This window comes from Gaeumannomyces tritici, assembly GCF_000145635.1.
Source record: "Gaeumannomyces tritici R3-111a-1 unplaced genomic scaffold supercont2.7, whole genome shotgun sequence".
Lineage (NCBI taxonomy): Eukaryota > Fungi > Ascomycota > Sordariomycetes > Magnaporthales > Magnaporthaceae > Gaeumannomyces > Gaeumannomyces tritici.
Window position 1 is genome coordinate 2,395,453 of NW_008804551.1, and position 16,341 is coordinate 2,411,793.

General features: G+C 50.8%; 7 protein-coding genes and 1 pseudogene across 8 annotated transcripts; 6 read left to right on the forward strand and 2 right to left on the reverse strand.

Moving 5' to 3' along the window:
* Positions 1-434: 434 nt before the first annotated feature.
* On the reverse strand, positions 435-798 carry GGTG_12121 (hypothetical protein; the record flags this gene model as incomplete). The annotated part of the gene is made up of 2 exons (XM_009230014.1): positions 435-606; positions 737-798. The coding sequence occupies 2 exons, from the start codon at positions 796-798 to the stop codon at positions 435-437; spliced, it is 234 nt and encodes a 77-aa protein (XP_009228278.1).
* A 298-nt stretch (positions 799-1,096) lies between these two features.
* On the forward strand, positions 1,097-2,686 carry GGTG_12122 (hypothetical protein; the record flags this gene model as incomplete). Its single annotated transcript, XM_009230015.1, has 1 exon — positions 1,097-2,686. One exon carries the CDS (start codon positions 1,097-1,099, stop codon positions 2,684-2,686), a length of 1,590 nt encoding a protein of 529 aa, XP_009228279.1.
* Positions 2,687-3,118: 432 nt separating this feature from the next.
* On the forward strand, positions 3,119-3,898 carry GGTG_12123 (hypothetical protein; the record flags this gene model as incomplete). The annotated part of the gene is made up of 1 exon (XM_009230016.1): positions 3,119-3,898. One exon carries the CDS (start codon positions 3,119-3,121, stop codon positions 3,896-3,898), a length of 780 nt encoding a protein of 259 aa, XP_009228280.1.
* Positions 3,899-4,216: 318 nt separating this feature from the next.
* GGTG_12124 (hypothetical protein) lies at positions 4,217-5,353 on the forward strand. Its single transcript, XM_009230017.1, has 3 exons — positions 4,217-4,550; positions 4,609-4,771; positions 4,888-5,353. Exons 1-3 carry the CDS (start codon positions 4,329-4,331, stop codon positions 4,959-4,961), a joined length of 459 nt encoding a protein of 152 aa, XP_009228281.1. The 5' UTR covers positions 4,217-4,328; the 3' UTR covers positions 4,962-5,353.
* GGTG_12125 (hypothetical protein) lies at positions 5,328-8,187 on the forward strand. The gene is made up of 2 exons (XM_009230018.1): positions 5,328-7,506; positions 7,585-8,187. Exons 1-2 carry the CDS (start codon positions 5,821-5,823, stop codon positions 7,882-7,884), a joined length of 1,986 nt encoding a protein of 661 aa, XP_009228282.1. The 5' UTR covers positions 5,328-5,820; the 3' UTR covers positions 7,885-8,187.
* Positions 8,188-8,227: 40 nt separating this feature from the next.
* GGTG_12126 (hypothetical protein) lies at positions 8,228-9,584 on the forward strand (the record flags this gene model as incomplete). Its single annotated transcript, XM_009230019.1, has 5 exons — positions 8,228-8,684; positions 8,756-9,027; positions 9,137-9,186; positions 9,353-9,366; positions 9,465-9,584. The coding sequence occupies exons 1-5, from the start codon at positions 8,424-8,426 to the stop codon at positions 9,582-9,584; spliced, it is 717 nt and encodes a 238-aa protein (XP_009228283.1). The 5' UTR covers positions 8,228-8,423.
* GGTG_20243 lies at positions 9,136-9,207 on the forward strand (annotated as a pseudogene). Its single transcript has one exon. The product of its transcript is annotated as a tRNA-OTHER (tRNA).
* A 3,857-nt stretch (positions 9,585-13,441) lies between the features above and the next one.
* On the reverse strand, positions 13,442-16,033 carry GGTG_12127 (hypothetical protein; the record flags this gene model as incomplete). Its single annotated transcript, XM_009230020.1, has 7 exons — positions 13,442-13,531; positions 13,612-13,694; positions 14,272-14,449; positions 14,867-15,038; positions 15,433-15,442; positions 15,552-15,585; positions 15,992-16,033. 7 exons carry the CDS (start codon positions 16,031-16,033, stop codon positions 13,442-13,444), a joined length of 609 nt encoding a protein of 202 aa, XP_009228284.1.
* Between the last annotated feature and the right edge of the window lie 308 nt (positions 16,034-16,341).

Here is a 16,341-nt window from a genome sequence, read left to right on the forward strand (position 1 = left end):
AGCGTGCATAACAAACCACCCGGCTCATGTGAGAAAGTGAAGTCGTTCCCGCCCGTGGACCCCGATTTTCCGATGTGTGGTGGGGCTCATCTCTCCCCCATTCACAAATTTCCCTGGGTTGGACGGAAACGGTAACGACGCGTCAGTCTCTTCACCTTGGCTTACGAGGGAGGGCGCAGCCGACGGGTCCAATGGCCGGACCCGGTAGGGCGCGCGATGGGGATAGATGCCAAGGGGCCAGTTGTCCAGGAGCCCATGGTCATGCGCTCTGGGCGGACTGGGCTGCAGCGGATCGCCCGAAGGTCTTGGGCGATAGCACGGCGCTGGCCTGCTGGCACGCTGGGTAGGTGGTCAGGCACGCAGGAGACAGAAAGGCTGGTCAAAAAAAAGGGGCCTGACAAGGAAGCAAAGGGGACGGGCATGCGCGGGGCGAGTCACTCGGGGGTGGCGTAAGCAGCCGCGTCGGCCGGCTGTGGGTCGATGCCGGCACGAGGCGGAACAGGCCCAGCGAGATCTGGTTCGTAACAGGGTCCGGCTAACACGGCACCCGCTGCGTCCACGTTGGGGTGGAGATCGTGGCTGCGGGCCATCCCGACCAGCCAGCCACTTACAGCCACCATTGGCAATTGGTCAACTGGGGCTTGGACCCCAACTTCGATTACATAGATGGTGATTCCCTTTCCGTGGACATAATGTCCATCGTATTGTTAACTCTTGCCGCGCGTCGTTGACAAACCCCACTCCATTGATCCCCAACCTCCGGACAGCCCCGCTGCCGGGTTCCGAAAAGGCCGCCATTGAGTGCACGTGCCAACAAGGAGCAGGCAAAGGTGACGGCACGGGCGTGGTCCAACACGTGACACGGCACATTGCTTGGTCAGCCCGCCGAGTCCCTCACATCACGTGCGATGGCGAGATCTGTGTCGCCTTGCAGAAATGGCGGCTTCCTGGCCTCCACGCCATCGATCAGGGCCGACATCCGGGCGTAACATCTTTGCTAACATGGAGAGAATTGCTTCTCGCGACGATGGGGACTTCCCGCCCCATCACACTGCTATATCCCATATTCCAGCAGTGACACTGTGAGGAACAGAAAATGAAGGCCCAACGATGCATCAGCGCTCGACTCGCGCAAGTTACCCGACCTCTTTATCCTGCCCCGCGAACTAGTCGCATCGCCCTAGGCGCGAACTTCGAGTCCAGCCAGCCGCCGCACAACAAGCTGCGCTCCCAGCCCGCGCGATGGAGCAGCAGCGCTTCCAACCCGGCCATGGCCTTCCCCTGCCTCGACGCCCTCGAAAGCCGCTCCGCGAAGCTTAGCGAGGCCGCTGCCCGTTCAGCCTCGACCGGTCGATCCGATTCAACAGGCCCCGAGCCCTCGTACACGGCTGGCGCGACCCTCGACTTCCACTGCCTCGAACCGTTGCTGCTCGACTGGGGCGGCATTCTCCCCGAGTTCCATGTCGCCTACGAAACCTGGGGCGCTCTCAACGCCGACCGCTCCAACGCCATCCTCCTCCACACAGGCCTATCGGCATCATCACACGCCAAGTCGACCGATGCCAACCCGCAGCCTGGTTGGTGGGAGCGCTTCATTGGCCCCGGCTGTGCCCTTGACACAGACAAGTATTTTGTTATCTGCACCAACGTTATCGGCGGCTGCTATGGCTCCACCGGCCCCTCTAGCGTCGACCCGGCGGACGGTGCCCGCTACGCCACCCGTTTCCCGATCCTAACTCTCGAAGACATGGTGCGCGCTCAATTCCGACTGCTGGACTCCCTGGGCATCCGTCGCCTACACGCGTCTGTTGGTTCCTCGATGGGCGGCATGCAGTCGCTGGCCGCCGCCACGTTGTTTCCAGCGCGCGTGGGCCGTGTCGTCAGCATCAGCGGTTGCGCTCGCAGTCACCCATACAGTATTGCCATGCGCCACACGCAACGACAGGTGCTCATGATGGACCCCAACTGGAACCGCGGCTTCTACTACGACGGCGGCCGCGTCCCGCCCCACGCCGGCATGAAGCTAGCACGCGAGATTGCCACTGTCACCTATCGATCCGGTCCCGAGTGGGAGCAGCGCTTCGGCCGCCGTCGCGCCGACCCGACCAAGCCCCCCGCGCTGTGCCCCGACTTCCTCATCGAGACATACCTCGACCACGCTGGCGAGAAGTTCTGCCTGACTTATGACCCGAACAGCCTCCTTTACGTCAGCAAGGCAATGGACCTGTTCGACCTGGGCGCCGAAACACAGGCTGCTGCCGCTGCCAGGAGAGCCGAGCGCGAGCAACGTCTGACATCAGGCGAGCAGGCGTCACCTGCTGAGATGGCGGCCTGCAGCTTGACACTGCCTGAAATTCCCTACGAAGAACAAGGGGAATCCACAGACGCGGAGGCGACGCCATCCAACAGCTTGGGGGCAGTGGGCCCGACTTCACCGCAGCCATCTGCGGATTTAATCAGGGGTCTCTCCGTGCTTAGAGATACACCAACACTCGTCATGGGGGTGGCGAGTGACATTCTGTTTCCGGCCTGGCAGCAGCGCGAAGTGGCTGACACGCTGCGGCTTGTGGGGAACCGCAGGGTCACGCACGTCGAGCTGAGCGAGGAGCAGAGCAAGTTTGGGCACGACACTTTTCTGCTGGATCTGAAAAACATTGGTGGGAGCGTGAAGAATTTTCTTCAATGATATTTTATGCGTAGGGAGCATTACTTAAAAAGAGAAGATATTGCCGCGACTCTGGGTATTTTTGTGCATTTACTGGTTGGGGCCGAAGTTTACGCAACCCCACGCTCTTGCACTGACTGGGCCGCGGAAAGCACTGAAGAGGATGTGTGCTGAATAAGTGTTGAATTGACCCTGACTAAACGTGTGCGCTGTTGCGGAGATAAACTAGAAAAGTGATATACCCGACGCAGACGCATAAGAAGGCATCACGGAGATTAGAAATGGTTGGATCCGACACGACCCCGTTGGTTTCGCAGGTTGTGCCAAGATGGTACACGTATATAAATCAGCTTTGTCAACCGTCTCCCGGCTGAGTTTATGACTATTATGACATTAAATTCCACACCCTTAGAACCCACTGTGCTTAAAAACGCAGGACTTATCGCATCCGCCATGGCCAAGTACAACAAGCTCCAGGACAAGCATGTGCTTGTCATCGGTGGTTCCGCTGGCATTGGCAAGGCAGTTGCGGCTGCGTCACTTGAGGCCGGCGCTCGAGTCACCATCTCGTCGTCGTCCAAGGCCCGTTTAGATTCAGCCGTCCGTGAACTACAATCCTCGACAGGCGCCGTCGGTCAGCGCATTTCGGGCATCGCGATCGACCTCTCAGCCAAGGACACCATCGAAACGAACCTGGAGCAGCTTTTCCAGTCTGCCAAGCAGGCGGGCCCGGTAGACCACGTCGTCTACACGGCCGGCGACAGCATTCCGATGACGCCCCTGAGCGAGTTCCAACCCGCGCAGGCTCACGCCGCAATCCAGCTCCGCATGATCGCGCCGCTGATGGTTGCCAAGGTCGCGGTGCGGCACCTGCCATCGACGCGCGCTTCCAGCTTGACGCTGACAGGAGGGACCCTCTCAGAGCGGCCCGCTAAGGGGCTCGCCATAGCCTCGTTCCTGTGCGGCGGCATCCAGGCCGTGACGCGGGCGCTGGCAGTCGAGATGGCGCCGGTTCGAGTCAACATGGTGCGGCCCGGGCTCGTGGACACGGGCTTGCTGGACGGGCTGGGCGCCGAGGCCAAGAAGAGCTGGATGGAGTCCGTTGAGGCCACGGTGCCCACGGGCAAAGTGGGCCAGGTCGAGGACGTTGCCGAGGCGTACCTGTGGTCGATGAAAGATGGGAACGCATCGGGGACCGTCGCTGGGACTGACGGGGGTTTATTGGTGGTGTAACTGACGTTGGCGGGGGGGAGCTGCGGTATTTTGACGCCATGTCCCTCGAGCTAGAAACTTGGTCTGTTGTTTTATCAAGCACCGAATCTCGAGCCTCGATTTGATTTGTGACTGCTTGTTGGATAGTTGCCAGCGACTCAGAAAGCCTAGTGTCAACACCCCTGACGCTTGGCAGGTCCGTCTGGGCCATCAAGGTGGCGTCCCCACCTGCCGCATTCACGGGTGCTTGAGTGCAGACCGACGTCATCATGCAAGTGCGGGCAGGCTACTAAAGTACCATCCCATGCACGCACTTCGCGGCCGACGAAAAAACAACGCCGGGCAACACTTTCTGGTCGGACAAACACGGCAGATACTGAGATTCCACCACCAACAATCGAATTTTCGAAGCACCAGCAGTGGCAGTTACTCCAAAGCAGCAAAAATCACCATGGCTTCGCAGATCCCCACAGCCGCCAGCGTGGTCGAGTCGGCCGTTATCGACGCGTCGCTCGCGCAGGTCTGGCACCTAATCAAGCTGCAGGACTTTGGCAAGTTCTGGAGCAAGCTCGACAAGAGCGAATGGGTCAAGGGCGCTTCGCCCGACACGGACCTGGTCAAGTGGACGTTCAAGGACGGCACCGTCCTCGAGGTCAAGCAGGAGGAGCACTCGGTAGGGCGGCTTCCCAGGACCGACGAGGCATGGATGCACACAGGCTGACGAGAAACAGACCATCAACCACTACATCACCTACTCGGTTATCACGGCCTCACCCGAGCTGTCGTACACGTCGGTCCTCAGCACCGTGCGCCTCTTTCCCATCACGTCGGGCAAGCACGAAGGCCACACGTTTGTGCAGTGGAGCGGCCAGTTCTCGAGTGATGCCGATGCTGGTAAGCTGTTGGGTCCAGGCCCAGTCCAAAACAGGCCGTGGAACCCCAGCCAAGACATGGCGACAACAACTAGAGGAAGATGTTGACCGAGTACTGACATGGACGCAAAATCACAGGAGTCATCGAGGATGCCAAGTTCAAGCGTCGCGAGGCTCTGTCTGACCTCGCCGCCGCGGTGGCCAAGCAGTGAGAGCAAGCAAGAAGCAGCCAGGTTCGGATATGAAGGAGGCATCAGTATCTACGGACGAGAGCTCTTGCGCTGCAGGACGCAATGGCCAGACAGGAGGAAGGGTGTAACTAGGGATTAGGAAACGAAAAATGGAAAATCAAGCGGGAGGTTGAACTGCCTTAGGAATTAGCACAAGCCTCGCACATGGTGTCCAAGTTAATGTTCTGGCCATCCGACTGAAACACGGGCGAGGCGACGACCCACCCAACAGGCTAGGTTAGTGGGCTTTAGATCAATTGATGGGGACATGACATGCATGACCACAGCACCCCTCGCACCCTCGGCCGGCATTACCGACTGCGGCAGCGCCTGCGTAGCACAAATCATTCAACGGGATCCAAATCCAAACACACAACCCGACCACAAAAGCCGAGATTCCACCTCGCGCGACGTGCAGAAACCATGCAGCCTGTCGCCCCTTGCCCCCGACAAATGCCCGGCACCGTTGGCGTGTCGACACTATTTATGGGCGCTGCTAGTGTCTCGCCCAGGCGTGATCAGCGTCGATCCGCCCGCGCCCTTCGTTGACGTCGTTGCGCTGCTATGTCTTGTGGTGCCCAGCACAGACGCTAGCCCACTAAAGCCCCCCGCACCTCGGCGAAAAATCCTGCAGCGTTGCATTGAAGCGAGCGAATGATGAGCTCAAGCTCACGAAATTGCCTTGTCCGGCTCCAGTTCCAGTTCTAGTTTCCCTACAGCGCATCCCTTGAGCTATCTTGGTACTAATTGGCCTCGCGCATGATAGCCTCGACTGCCGACGCGACCCCCTCCCGTTCTCCGGCCGGCACCTGTTGCTGAGCCTTGCACTCCCTCCCCTGAGATGGTGCACCCCAACCTGATCGGCGCCGCCGCCGCGTCGGCGCCCGCTGCCTCCTCCGCGTCTCGACCCTCGGTTCGCCTGGCCTCGGGCTCCTTCCACGCCGGCTCTCCCTTTCCTTCGATTACCTCCTACGACGATGGCGGCTTTTGGGGGTCGCGCCGCCGCTCCTCGCTGGCCGCCAGCCTGCGCCGCAGCTCGGGCTACCAGACCTTCCCAACCGCCCCGCCCAAGACTCCCGGAGACCCCAACCGCTCCTTCGACGATGCCGCAGGCTCCGACGCCGCCGACGACACCCTTTCCGACGGCGACGAGGCCGACGCCGCCGCCCACGTCCACGGCCCGACACCACTGCCCCTCCGACAGCTCACCCTGCTGGCCCTGCTCAGCCTCGCAGAGCAGACTGCGCTCAACTCCATATCGCCATACCTGCCCACCATGGTCCGCGCCATGGAAGATATACCCGAGGACCAGACGGGGCTGTACGTCGGCCTTCTGGCATCAGCTTTTGCCCTGGCGCAGCTGGCAACCAATCTGATATGGGGCGCCATGTCCGATCGGGTTGGTCGCAAGCCCGTGATGCTGCTGGGGTCCGCCCTGCTCGCCGCATGCTTCGTCGCGTTTGGCTTTTGCACCCGCTACTGGCACATGGTTGTTGTTCATGTCGCCATGGGCCTGCTCAACGGCAACGCCGCCGTCGTGCCCACATGTCTCGGCGAGCTGACGGACCGCTCCAACCAGAGCCGCGCCTTCACATGGCTCCCCGTGATGTATAGCATTGGTGGCATCACGGGGCCTGCCCTGGGTGGCCTTCTCGTCCCTGACGGCGCCGACTTGCTGGAATATGTATACCCCTTCTTGCTCCCCAACGCGGCGTCTGCTGCCCTGCTGGTTGCTGCCGTCATCGTGCTGGCTATCTGGTTCGACGAGACTATGGACGAGGCCGACCGCAAGGGTGACCTGCCCGGCTTTGCTTGGACCCGATCCGTGGCTGCCCGGCTGTGGGGCAAGCCCGAAAACCCGCGCGAGCGTATGGCTTCCTGGAGCACGAGGTGGCCGACGAGCTCGAGTCGACGTCAGGCCGGCACTAACGACTACGATGATGACCTTGACGAGATCGATCCGCTGACCCCGCTCGACGCGCCTGGGGGAAGCAGTGAAGGGAGTCCTCTGTTTGGCTCCCGGCGCGGGCACGAGCGAGTGGGGACTAACGCATCTGCCATCGACGCCGACGATAAGCACTCGGCTTTTGGCCAGCGCTCAGTCTTCCGACAGCTGCTGAACCACCGCACCATGATCGTGCTGACGACCTACCTGGTCTTTCAGCTCGCGAATATTTCTTTCAACAGTTTATACCCCATTTTCGCCTCGGCGCCTAAGCCCACCGGTCGGGAGCTCTCGCCGGAAACCATTGGGTTGCTTCTTTCGTTTGCCGGTTTCGCCACGATACTATTTCAGATTTCCTTGTTCCAACCACTCAAGGCCCGAATGGGCAACCTTCGAACCTACCAGTTTGCTCTTCTTGGCCTGGCCATTAGCAATGCTTTGATGCCCTGGATAGGAAGCGACGGGGACGAGCCTCTTTTTGGCCTTGGGACCGGCAAAGCCTGGCTATACACGGAGCTATGCATTGTCCTCGTCCTAAAGAGCATTTGCGCCGTTGGAGGGCTGTCCAGTGTTATGCTTTTGGTGAGTACACTTGTATTGGGACTGTGTACATCTTGGCCTGGCTCTCATTTGCCCACTGACACACAGCATCCATCGCAGATCAACAACTCGGCCCCCTCGCACGAGACATTGGGCACACTGAACGGCATCGCCCAGACGCTTTCAGCCGCCGGGCGGAGCATCGGCCCCTTTCTGTCTGGGGGTCTCTTCACACTGGCCAGCCAGGTCCGCCCACTTGGTGAGCTGTTGGCCTGGGGTCTGTTTGGGGGTGTCGCATTGCTCGGCTGGTTTGGCAGTCTCGCCATCCGAGGGGACGGCTTGGAAAGTGCGGACTGGGTGGGGGAGGACGAGGACGGGGGACACGAGTCCGGTGATGAAGAAGCTGGACATGCACCGTAATGTATAATGGCGGCAGTTAATGTAAGCGATCAGCCGCGTGACGCCACCACGCCAATTTGAGCTGGCCATTCCGTGGCGACCAGATGCTGTTGTCGATATTGCTTTATGTCCAGGGTTCGAAGTGACCACGAGCAAATTCATTGTGCGCCCGGTGATGGAGTCCAGCAACGCAGGAGAGATTCAGCGGTCCGCTTGGATAGCCACAACCTCAGCGAGAAGGCCTGCAGCATAACCGTCTTTAAATCATTTCTATTGGACATTGCACCCTAGTTTCAACCTTGACCGACGGAGGCAGCTATATACAAAGCAACAGCCGGCCAGTCTGGCCCCCATCTGGGCACAACTCTAAACAAGACGAAGCTGACAGTGTACATGTCCGTGTCGGTCAGCGCCATAAACATGGCGCCGTTGGCTATGGGGTCGGCCTCCCAGGTCGAGATGGTGGGCTCGACGGAGTAGGTACTGTGCCACTCCCTCGGCCTGCTGCTCTGCAGCCGCAGCGACACGGCAGGCTACGATTAGAGGTGGCCCAGGGACCCATGGACGCCGGCCTCGGCCCAGCGCGTTGGCTGTTGGTTGATGTCGACGAACTCGGGCAGTCTGGGGTGCTGCGGGCTCCCAGCATGTTGGCCAGCACAGTCGCGTACCAAATCATCTGGTCGGCCATGTGGCGGATCGAGCTGCGCTCCTCAGTGTCGGTGTCGTGTGCCTCCCACTCGTCCCCGGAGAAGATGGCCAGCCCCCAGAGGGGGAGGTCGAGCTTGATCCACTGGTGGCACAGCGCCAACGCTCTGCACCTGGTATACGGGCGCCGTGCCGCGGGTGCCCGCCCGCCAACTAGCGCGAAAGACACTGGCTGGTCCTCGTGCAGCTGGCCGTCGGCAGGGTGTCGCACGGCCCCGGAGGGGACAGCTTGGCCTCGTTGGTTGCCGACAGCACTTGGGGGGCGGAGGACACGGCACCCACCGACTGGTGCTCCACGCCCGTCCAAAAAAGGCACGGCACCATTCGGCTGGTGCCCGCACCAAAATCAATCGCCCGCCAAGCACCACTCGACTGGTGCCCGCCACACAAATTAAACGCCCACCCGTGGCACGACTGGTGCTTAAATTTACCAGCGTTCCATTTGGTTAAATGCAAAAAGTAATTCCGCCATTTAACCCAAATGCGCTTTGCAGTACATTTTATCGAAAAACGTTAAAATTTGCGCATTATTTGTTAAATTATTTCGTATATTTAATTAAATAATTAGGCTTCGTGGTGCAGTGGTTTCGCACCAGGCCGGTCCCGCCAGGACCACGGGTTCGAATCCCGTCGAAACCACAAGGACTTTTTGTTTTTAAGCCCCTGGCTTGCCAGGATCGAAATCCGATAAGGGCCGATAAGCCTAATTAACCAATATCAATAACGCCGATAAACAACCAATACAAAAAAAACCACAACAACCTTATCGATTTCGATAAGGAAGTGTTATATTACCCCGTACGTATTGCTATTTAACCCCGTGTTTATCCGTGCACACGTGCGAGCATCGCCGCATACCGTCCCACAAGCCAAATTAAATGTACCCAAATGGCAAGCGATGTTTTCCTATGTTAATTACGTTAATTTATAAAGTTACTAGTTTAATTCCCCGTATTGTACGGTCGTTGGCACGGCCGTTCCTTTTTGCACCGGTTAACAAACAGATCCAGGCATAAATCCGGCCTGGCCCAACCCATTAAAAGCCCGCTTTCTTTATTAAAGCTTAACTTTTAATTTTTTTTTTTCCGCCTTTTTAATTTTTGCAACAACGTTAACCTTTAATACCAAAAAAACCGGCGATTTTTATTAATTCGGCCTTATTCCGATCGATAATGCCTTTTACCGTTATTTGGCCTTTGCGCGATAAAGCTTTCGATATTTTAAAAGCGCGCGCGCACGCGAAAAGCTATAGCTTAATGCTAAAGGATAATTACCAAAACAAAGCTTTTAACGAAATTACCCGCACCCAATTGCAATGCGCCAAAGCGGGCACTTTTAACCCAACCGCTTCCGTTAAGCATACGTACGAAGCAAAAAAACGTAAAACAAGCACGAAAAAAACGAATTGTGCTTAGCAAACGGCTTTCCGGCGCACGGCCAACGGCTGGATCGAAATTCGGCTTACTAACGTTAAATACAACCATTTTTTCGCCGACGACCTTGCCGCTTTTTCGAGCTTTAAGCGGGAGTTTTTGCAAGTTTGGAAAGGACGGATTTTTGCTTTTTGGAAAGCTAGCTTCCGTTTGGCAGCAATTATAGCAAGCTTTAAAGCAAAGGAAAAGGATGGGGGTTTTAAAGTTAATTTCCGGAAAAGGGATTTGTATAATTATTTGCAAGCTTAACGAAGGTACGAATTAACCGGGCGCACGCTAATTTAATAGCTTTTCGATATAATTCCCCAGCATGCCATACCCTTTATTAATTAATAGCGTTAATTTAGCTTTGTGCTTTATTTTTTTTAGTAATTAAATGGCTTAACGGAAATTTATTATCGAAATTGGCGCAACAAAGCCAGCCGCATCGAACGATTATTTTTTGCACCCTTTTCCGTTTTAAAGCTATTTGCAATAGCGCCCGACGTTATTGCATTTAATTGCACGTATAAAACCAATAAATTTAACTTTTTTATGCTTAATATATGCGGTATTTTACTTATACGGAAAAGCTTTTCCTTTATTACCGTATTTGTAAATAACGAAAGGGAAGATTCCTTTTTATGGGTAATTAACGCTTTAAGCATTTACTTAAAGGCTTAAAGCTATTTAATGCCAAGGTTTGTGTTAAGAGCACGGGCGAAACCGCCCGGCAGAAAGGAGGAAGGGGGCATTGGCACAGTTGGCCGGGCACGGACCCTTCCAATAACGTGCCGGCGAGGTGCCGGTGTCGCGGCCAAAGCATAATAGCAAAGTTAAAAGATAAGGTAAAGCTTAAATTGCACGAAGGCGTATAAAGCGCGGAGGATTTATAAAACCGACCCCGCGTGCCCAAAAGGGCACAAAGGAAAGGGAAGTTAAAAAAAGAACAATTTTTGTTGGCGATAACACTTTTGGTAAGAAATTTACGGAGGTTTAACAAAGGAAATACCGTATCCGGCCCGTAACCCGGTAACCACCCGCCTTTGCACCGATTAACCCTTAACATATTGTTCTTTTTTTTACACCTTTTTTATTTAAAAAACAAGCCTAAATAATTATTGGAAAGGATCGAACAAGCTTAAAAAAGGCATTTGCAATTTCGTACCGCCTATAATAACGTTTAACGCTACGTTAAGCACGTTGGAAAGGGCCGTTAAGCTACCGGAACAAAATATTAAAGGAACTTTGTAAATTTTCGACGATTTCAAAAACCTTTTCGTAAAAAAGCTGCAAAAAATAAACGACGCGTTAGAAATTTAAAGCAAATGCGCCCGTTTAATTTAAAAAATCCAAAATAAAAGGTTAAAGCATGCGCATAAAGGCTTAAACGAAAATAAAAAAATTATTTTTAAGCAACGGAAAGGTTTTACGTAAAGCAAAATTACTTTTAAACCGCCCATATTTAAAATATTTGCAATATAGCAAAATATTGCTTATTACATTAACAATTACAAATTTATTTTCGAAAGCAAAAAGGAATGTTACGGTAAAATTTTTGTAAAGGTTTAAATAGCTTTTAGCACTTTTAATTATCGGCAATAAGCACAATAAACAAAATACAAGCAAATGCATTACTTAAATACCGGGGTATTGCTTACTTAAATTAATTTTTTGCAATAGCTTTAAACAAAGTTAAAAAACCCCGATTTGCGGATATAGCAAGCAATTAAAAAGCTTGCGGGGGATACCGCTATTAAATAAAAAAAGTACAAATTGTTCGAAGCGTTTCGAATTCGTTAAAATTTAGTAAAAAACAACTTTCCCAAACTAGCGTTTAAATGGACGAAAACGATATTGCTGCTTAACCGGTTCCGCCCCGAAATTTAAAAACGGGTAATATTTAAAAGCTTTTTTTACACCATGGAAAAATTGCAAGCTAAAGCTTTTAAAACAAAAATAATATCGGAATTGCACAAAAGGATATCGGGAAATACCGGTGCTTTAACCGTTAAAAAACCGGTTACTTGCTTTAAGTACGGGCAGTTAAACCATATCGTTGCAGCATGCAAAATACGAACGAATAACCCGGAAACCCTATCGGCCCCAGCAATTACATAAAAAGCGAAGGGGAAAAGGCCCGAAATACGGTGTTACGGGTGTAAAAAGCTAAGCCATATCCGGCCGGCGTACCTTAAAAAAAGCAAAATATCGTTACCCAATTCGACACCGTTGCTTAACCGTTTAAACACCGGGGTTTAAAAATGCGCTTTAACAATTAAAACGCGCTAAAAAACCGAAGTATATTTACGGATTAACGGTTGCCGGGTAAAGTTAAAAGCGCTGGTTAATAATGGGAATAACGTTAATTTGCTGTATAACCGTTTTTTAGTGGAAGCAAAAAAAATACCGGTACTAAACGAAAGTTATTTAGCGTAATTCGATACCAAAAAACGCATGCTTACGTTAAAGGTAAAAAAATATAAAATTCGGGTAACGGATAGCTAAAAAATAACCCGAAAGTTAGTAATATTTTACGTGGTAATGCTTCGGGCTGGGTATAACATTACGTTAAGCATGCTTTAATTCCAGCAAAAGGATATTAAAATCCGGTTTAAGGATATAAAGTAAAGGTTTCCGGTAATTACCAAAAAGGTTAAAATGATTTTGTTAAAAATAGCTAAAGGGCTGGTTTAATTGAAACAAGCGATAACCGTGCTAACGATTGCACGTTTGGAAACCCCGGAAAACCCCGGGGAAAAGCTAAAAGCTTTTCCGGAATAAGTTAAAAAAATGGTTACAAAATATGCGCAGCTTTATAAATCGAACCTTTTGCTAAAATATATAAGCTAAAATTACGCAATTAAATTGGAAAAAGGAACGATGCCGCTTTACGAAAGCATTTATCTTTTATCCGAAAAGGAATTAAAAACTTTCCGGGGGTATTTCGACAAAGTTATAACGAAAGTAACAGGTTCCAAACCTGCTTAACGCGCCCCGACCGTGCGCGGCGGCCAACACCGTGTTAAGGGTTAATCGGTGCAAAGGCGGGTGGTTACCGGGTTACGGGCCGGATGCGGTGTTTCCTTTGTTAGGCTTTCGTAAATTTCCTACCAAAAGTGCTATCGCCAACAAAAATTGTTCCTTTTTTAACCTCCCCTTCCCTCGTGCCCTTTCGGGCACCCGGGGTCGGTCTTTTAAGTCCTTCGCGCTCCAAGCGCTTTCGTGCAATTTAAATTTTACCTTATCTTTTAGCTTCGCCATTATACTTTAACCGCAATACCGGTAACTCGCCGGCATGTCCCCGGGGGGTCCGTGCCCGGCTGGCTGCTAGCGCTCCCTTTTTCCTTTTTTGCCGGGCGGTTTCGCCCGTGCATTTAACGCTTCCCGCTTTTTGCCGGGCGGTTTCGCCCGTGCTTTTAATATATTGCCCTTTTCCGATACGGCTTATCCTAAGCCGCTTATGCCGCGCGTACGACCCCGTAAATAGCCGGTAATTTACGGTATCCCGCTAAATCGCCCCAATGCCCGGCAACGCTTAAAGAAACCGGCTATAAAGCTTTGTAGCATTCGAAAAAATGGGTCCGTACCGGTATATAAAAAGCTTTTTTTCCCGTTTAAGGTTACGAACCCTTTTTTTTCCTTTTTGTGCATTTAATAACCATTCCAACAATTTTAACGATTGTAACCGTAAGTAATTAGTATTTAACCGCTCTTTTTAAATACTTGGATTTAACCGGTAGCTGCAAATGTTATCCTTTGTACCCAATTACGTAAGGAAAATAATATTCCTTTGGGTATTCGTTTCGGGTTTTTCGGTTCCAACCGGCCCGCTAGCCCTTTTTAGCGACCCCCCGGTATCCTTTTTAGCTATTGTGGTTTAATTGGATTCGGATTCGGTTTCGCCGGAGCTTTTAATCCTTTAAATCCTTAACGATCGTTTTGCCGGTAACCTTTCGGTAAGCTTTTTAAATGTTGCGGGTTCATCGGGCCCTTTTGCGTTTGCAGCTTTTTAAAATTTCCGCAAACGTTTTGCCGGTAACCCCCCGGCGGGTTTTAACCGCCGCGGCAAAAAAACTTTCGCTAAAAAAAAGCGTAAAGCGCGTAACGAACGCCGCCGCAACGCTTTCGATTTTAATAAATTTGCCCCCGAAACGGACATTGCCTTTTTTTCGCTTTATATAGGTATTTGCAACGCGTTCCCGTTGCGGAAGGTTATCGATTCCCAATAAAGCGATAATTGGAATTTTATTTGTTTGCCCCTTTTTAAAAACAATTATACGGAACGTACGGTATTTTATAGCCGTTATTTTAATTGTTAAGCATATTAAAATTATGCCGTTAACCCCCGTATACCGATATGTTTCGATAATTGTACGGGGTTTTTTAAATATATTTATTGCAAAAACGTGGTTAGCAATAAGGTTTGCGTTAAACTTTTTAAATAGTTTTAAAAAATGGCCCAAAACCTTTACAAAATTTTAAATACCGTTTATAAGCGGTTGCTTAAAGCAATACCGGAGCTTTTCGAAAAGCTTACCAAAGTTTAATTTCGCGCCCGTAAAGCTATTTAAAAGGTTAAATCCTTCCATACCATATCGGCCGAGCAATTTGCGCGCTACGAACGTTAAACCGTTATTTAAAAGCGCATTTAGCGCAAAATTGTTAGCGCTGCGATATTAAAAGCTATTTAAAACATTTTCCAATAACTTTACGCTATCGCCGTTTAAACGAAAAGGCAAGCTTAAGCTTTGGCTGGCATTGGTAATTCCTTTAACGAGGTAAAGGCGTTTTTTAAGCGTTTCGAAGAAAGTGTAATTGCTTTTTTTGGTGGCATTGCCGCTAGCCTTGCTACGATTGCGGCGTGTTTAAATACTTAGGCTTACAGCCGCGCGGTTCCCCGTAAGGGTGCGGCGTCCGTATTGGCGCCGGGAGGTGCCGCTTTCGGCGCCGACGATTTTAGCGGCAACGATTGTAGCGCCAGCGAAAAGGACGTGGTTTCCGGAGGTTTTGGTTCCTTTGGATACGGCATTTAATCGATTTTTTTTACATATTTTCCTAATTAATTATTGGTATTCCCTTTTCGAAAGGTGGTTAATTTTAAGTTTTTTTCGTTAATTTGTTACAATTAAAATTATAATTTCCTTTTGTTATATTGCTTTTACAGCATTGCAAAATCCCAATGTTTTTAATTACTAATTGGGTTTTAATGCTTTAATAAATAGTTTTAAAATGTTTTTTCCTTGCTTTTTAATGGGTTTAAATACCGCCGACATGCATTTACCGCTACCCGAACGCTTAAGCCCGTCCGCCGTACTATCCGGAGGTTTTCCCATTTCCTTTCCGGGCAAGCAATGGTATTTTTCACCATAACGTACGTTTAAAGTACGGTAATTGCTTTGGCGTATCGCGCTAAGCATGCCTTTTACGGGCTTTCCGAAATATGCTATACCTTGCATGTCCTTTGGGATTTAAGTATGTTGCACCATTAATTTAAAACGTTCCCCGTATTATACCGTCCTTATTTAACTTTTTGTTTATGGGGTACGATATTTTACGGCTATTACAAACCGTTTACGGGTTTTTTTACGTTCTTTTTCGGTGGCTAGCCGGTTCGGTACGTTAAAACATTCCTTTAAGCCATTTTTTTGGCTTTTGTTATTCTTTTTTTGTAATACCCCCGTTTTTTCCGGGTATTTACCCGCTAAAGTCCGGTATTTTCCTTATTTTATAAGCTTATTTTTAATAAGCTTGCTTTATACGTTTAAACAATCTTTTTTGTAATATCCCTTTTTGGAATTTACGAATTTTCCGATTCGTTGTAACTTATCCATTTAACCAAGTATTTTCGTTTCCGCAAAAGCCCTTTATATTTTAGCAAGGCCTTTATTTCGAAGCGATCTTTTTTTTTTTTCGATTTTTGGTTTTTTATTTTTTGGTTTTTCGCCGGGCCTTTTTTTAAACGCCCGCAATAAATTTGCCGGGAATACGTTGTGTATTCGGTAACTTACCGGGAGCTTTAACCGGAACGCCAAACCGGCTAACCCAACCATTTTTAGGATTTGGAAAGGTTCCAACCACTTGTTCGATAGCTTTTTCAACGGCCTTTTTATTTTAATGTTCGCCGTATTTAATAGCACTTAATTGCTTACCCCGAAAAGCACCGGGGTCCTGCCTTTGTTATAGTACTTTTTGTACATATTATTCGCTTTTTTAGCAATTTTTTGGCTTATTTTTAATTGCTTCCAAAGCCCCGCCCTAACTTTAACCGTTGCCGAAAGTTTCTTTTTAATTACCCAAAGGTTATAAAGCTTTCGTAAATAAAACCTTATTAACAAAAACGCTAGGGTTTTTGCAACCC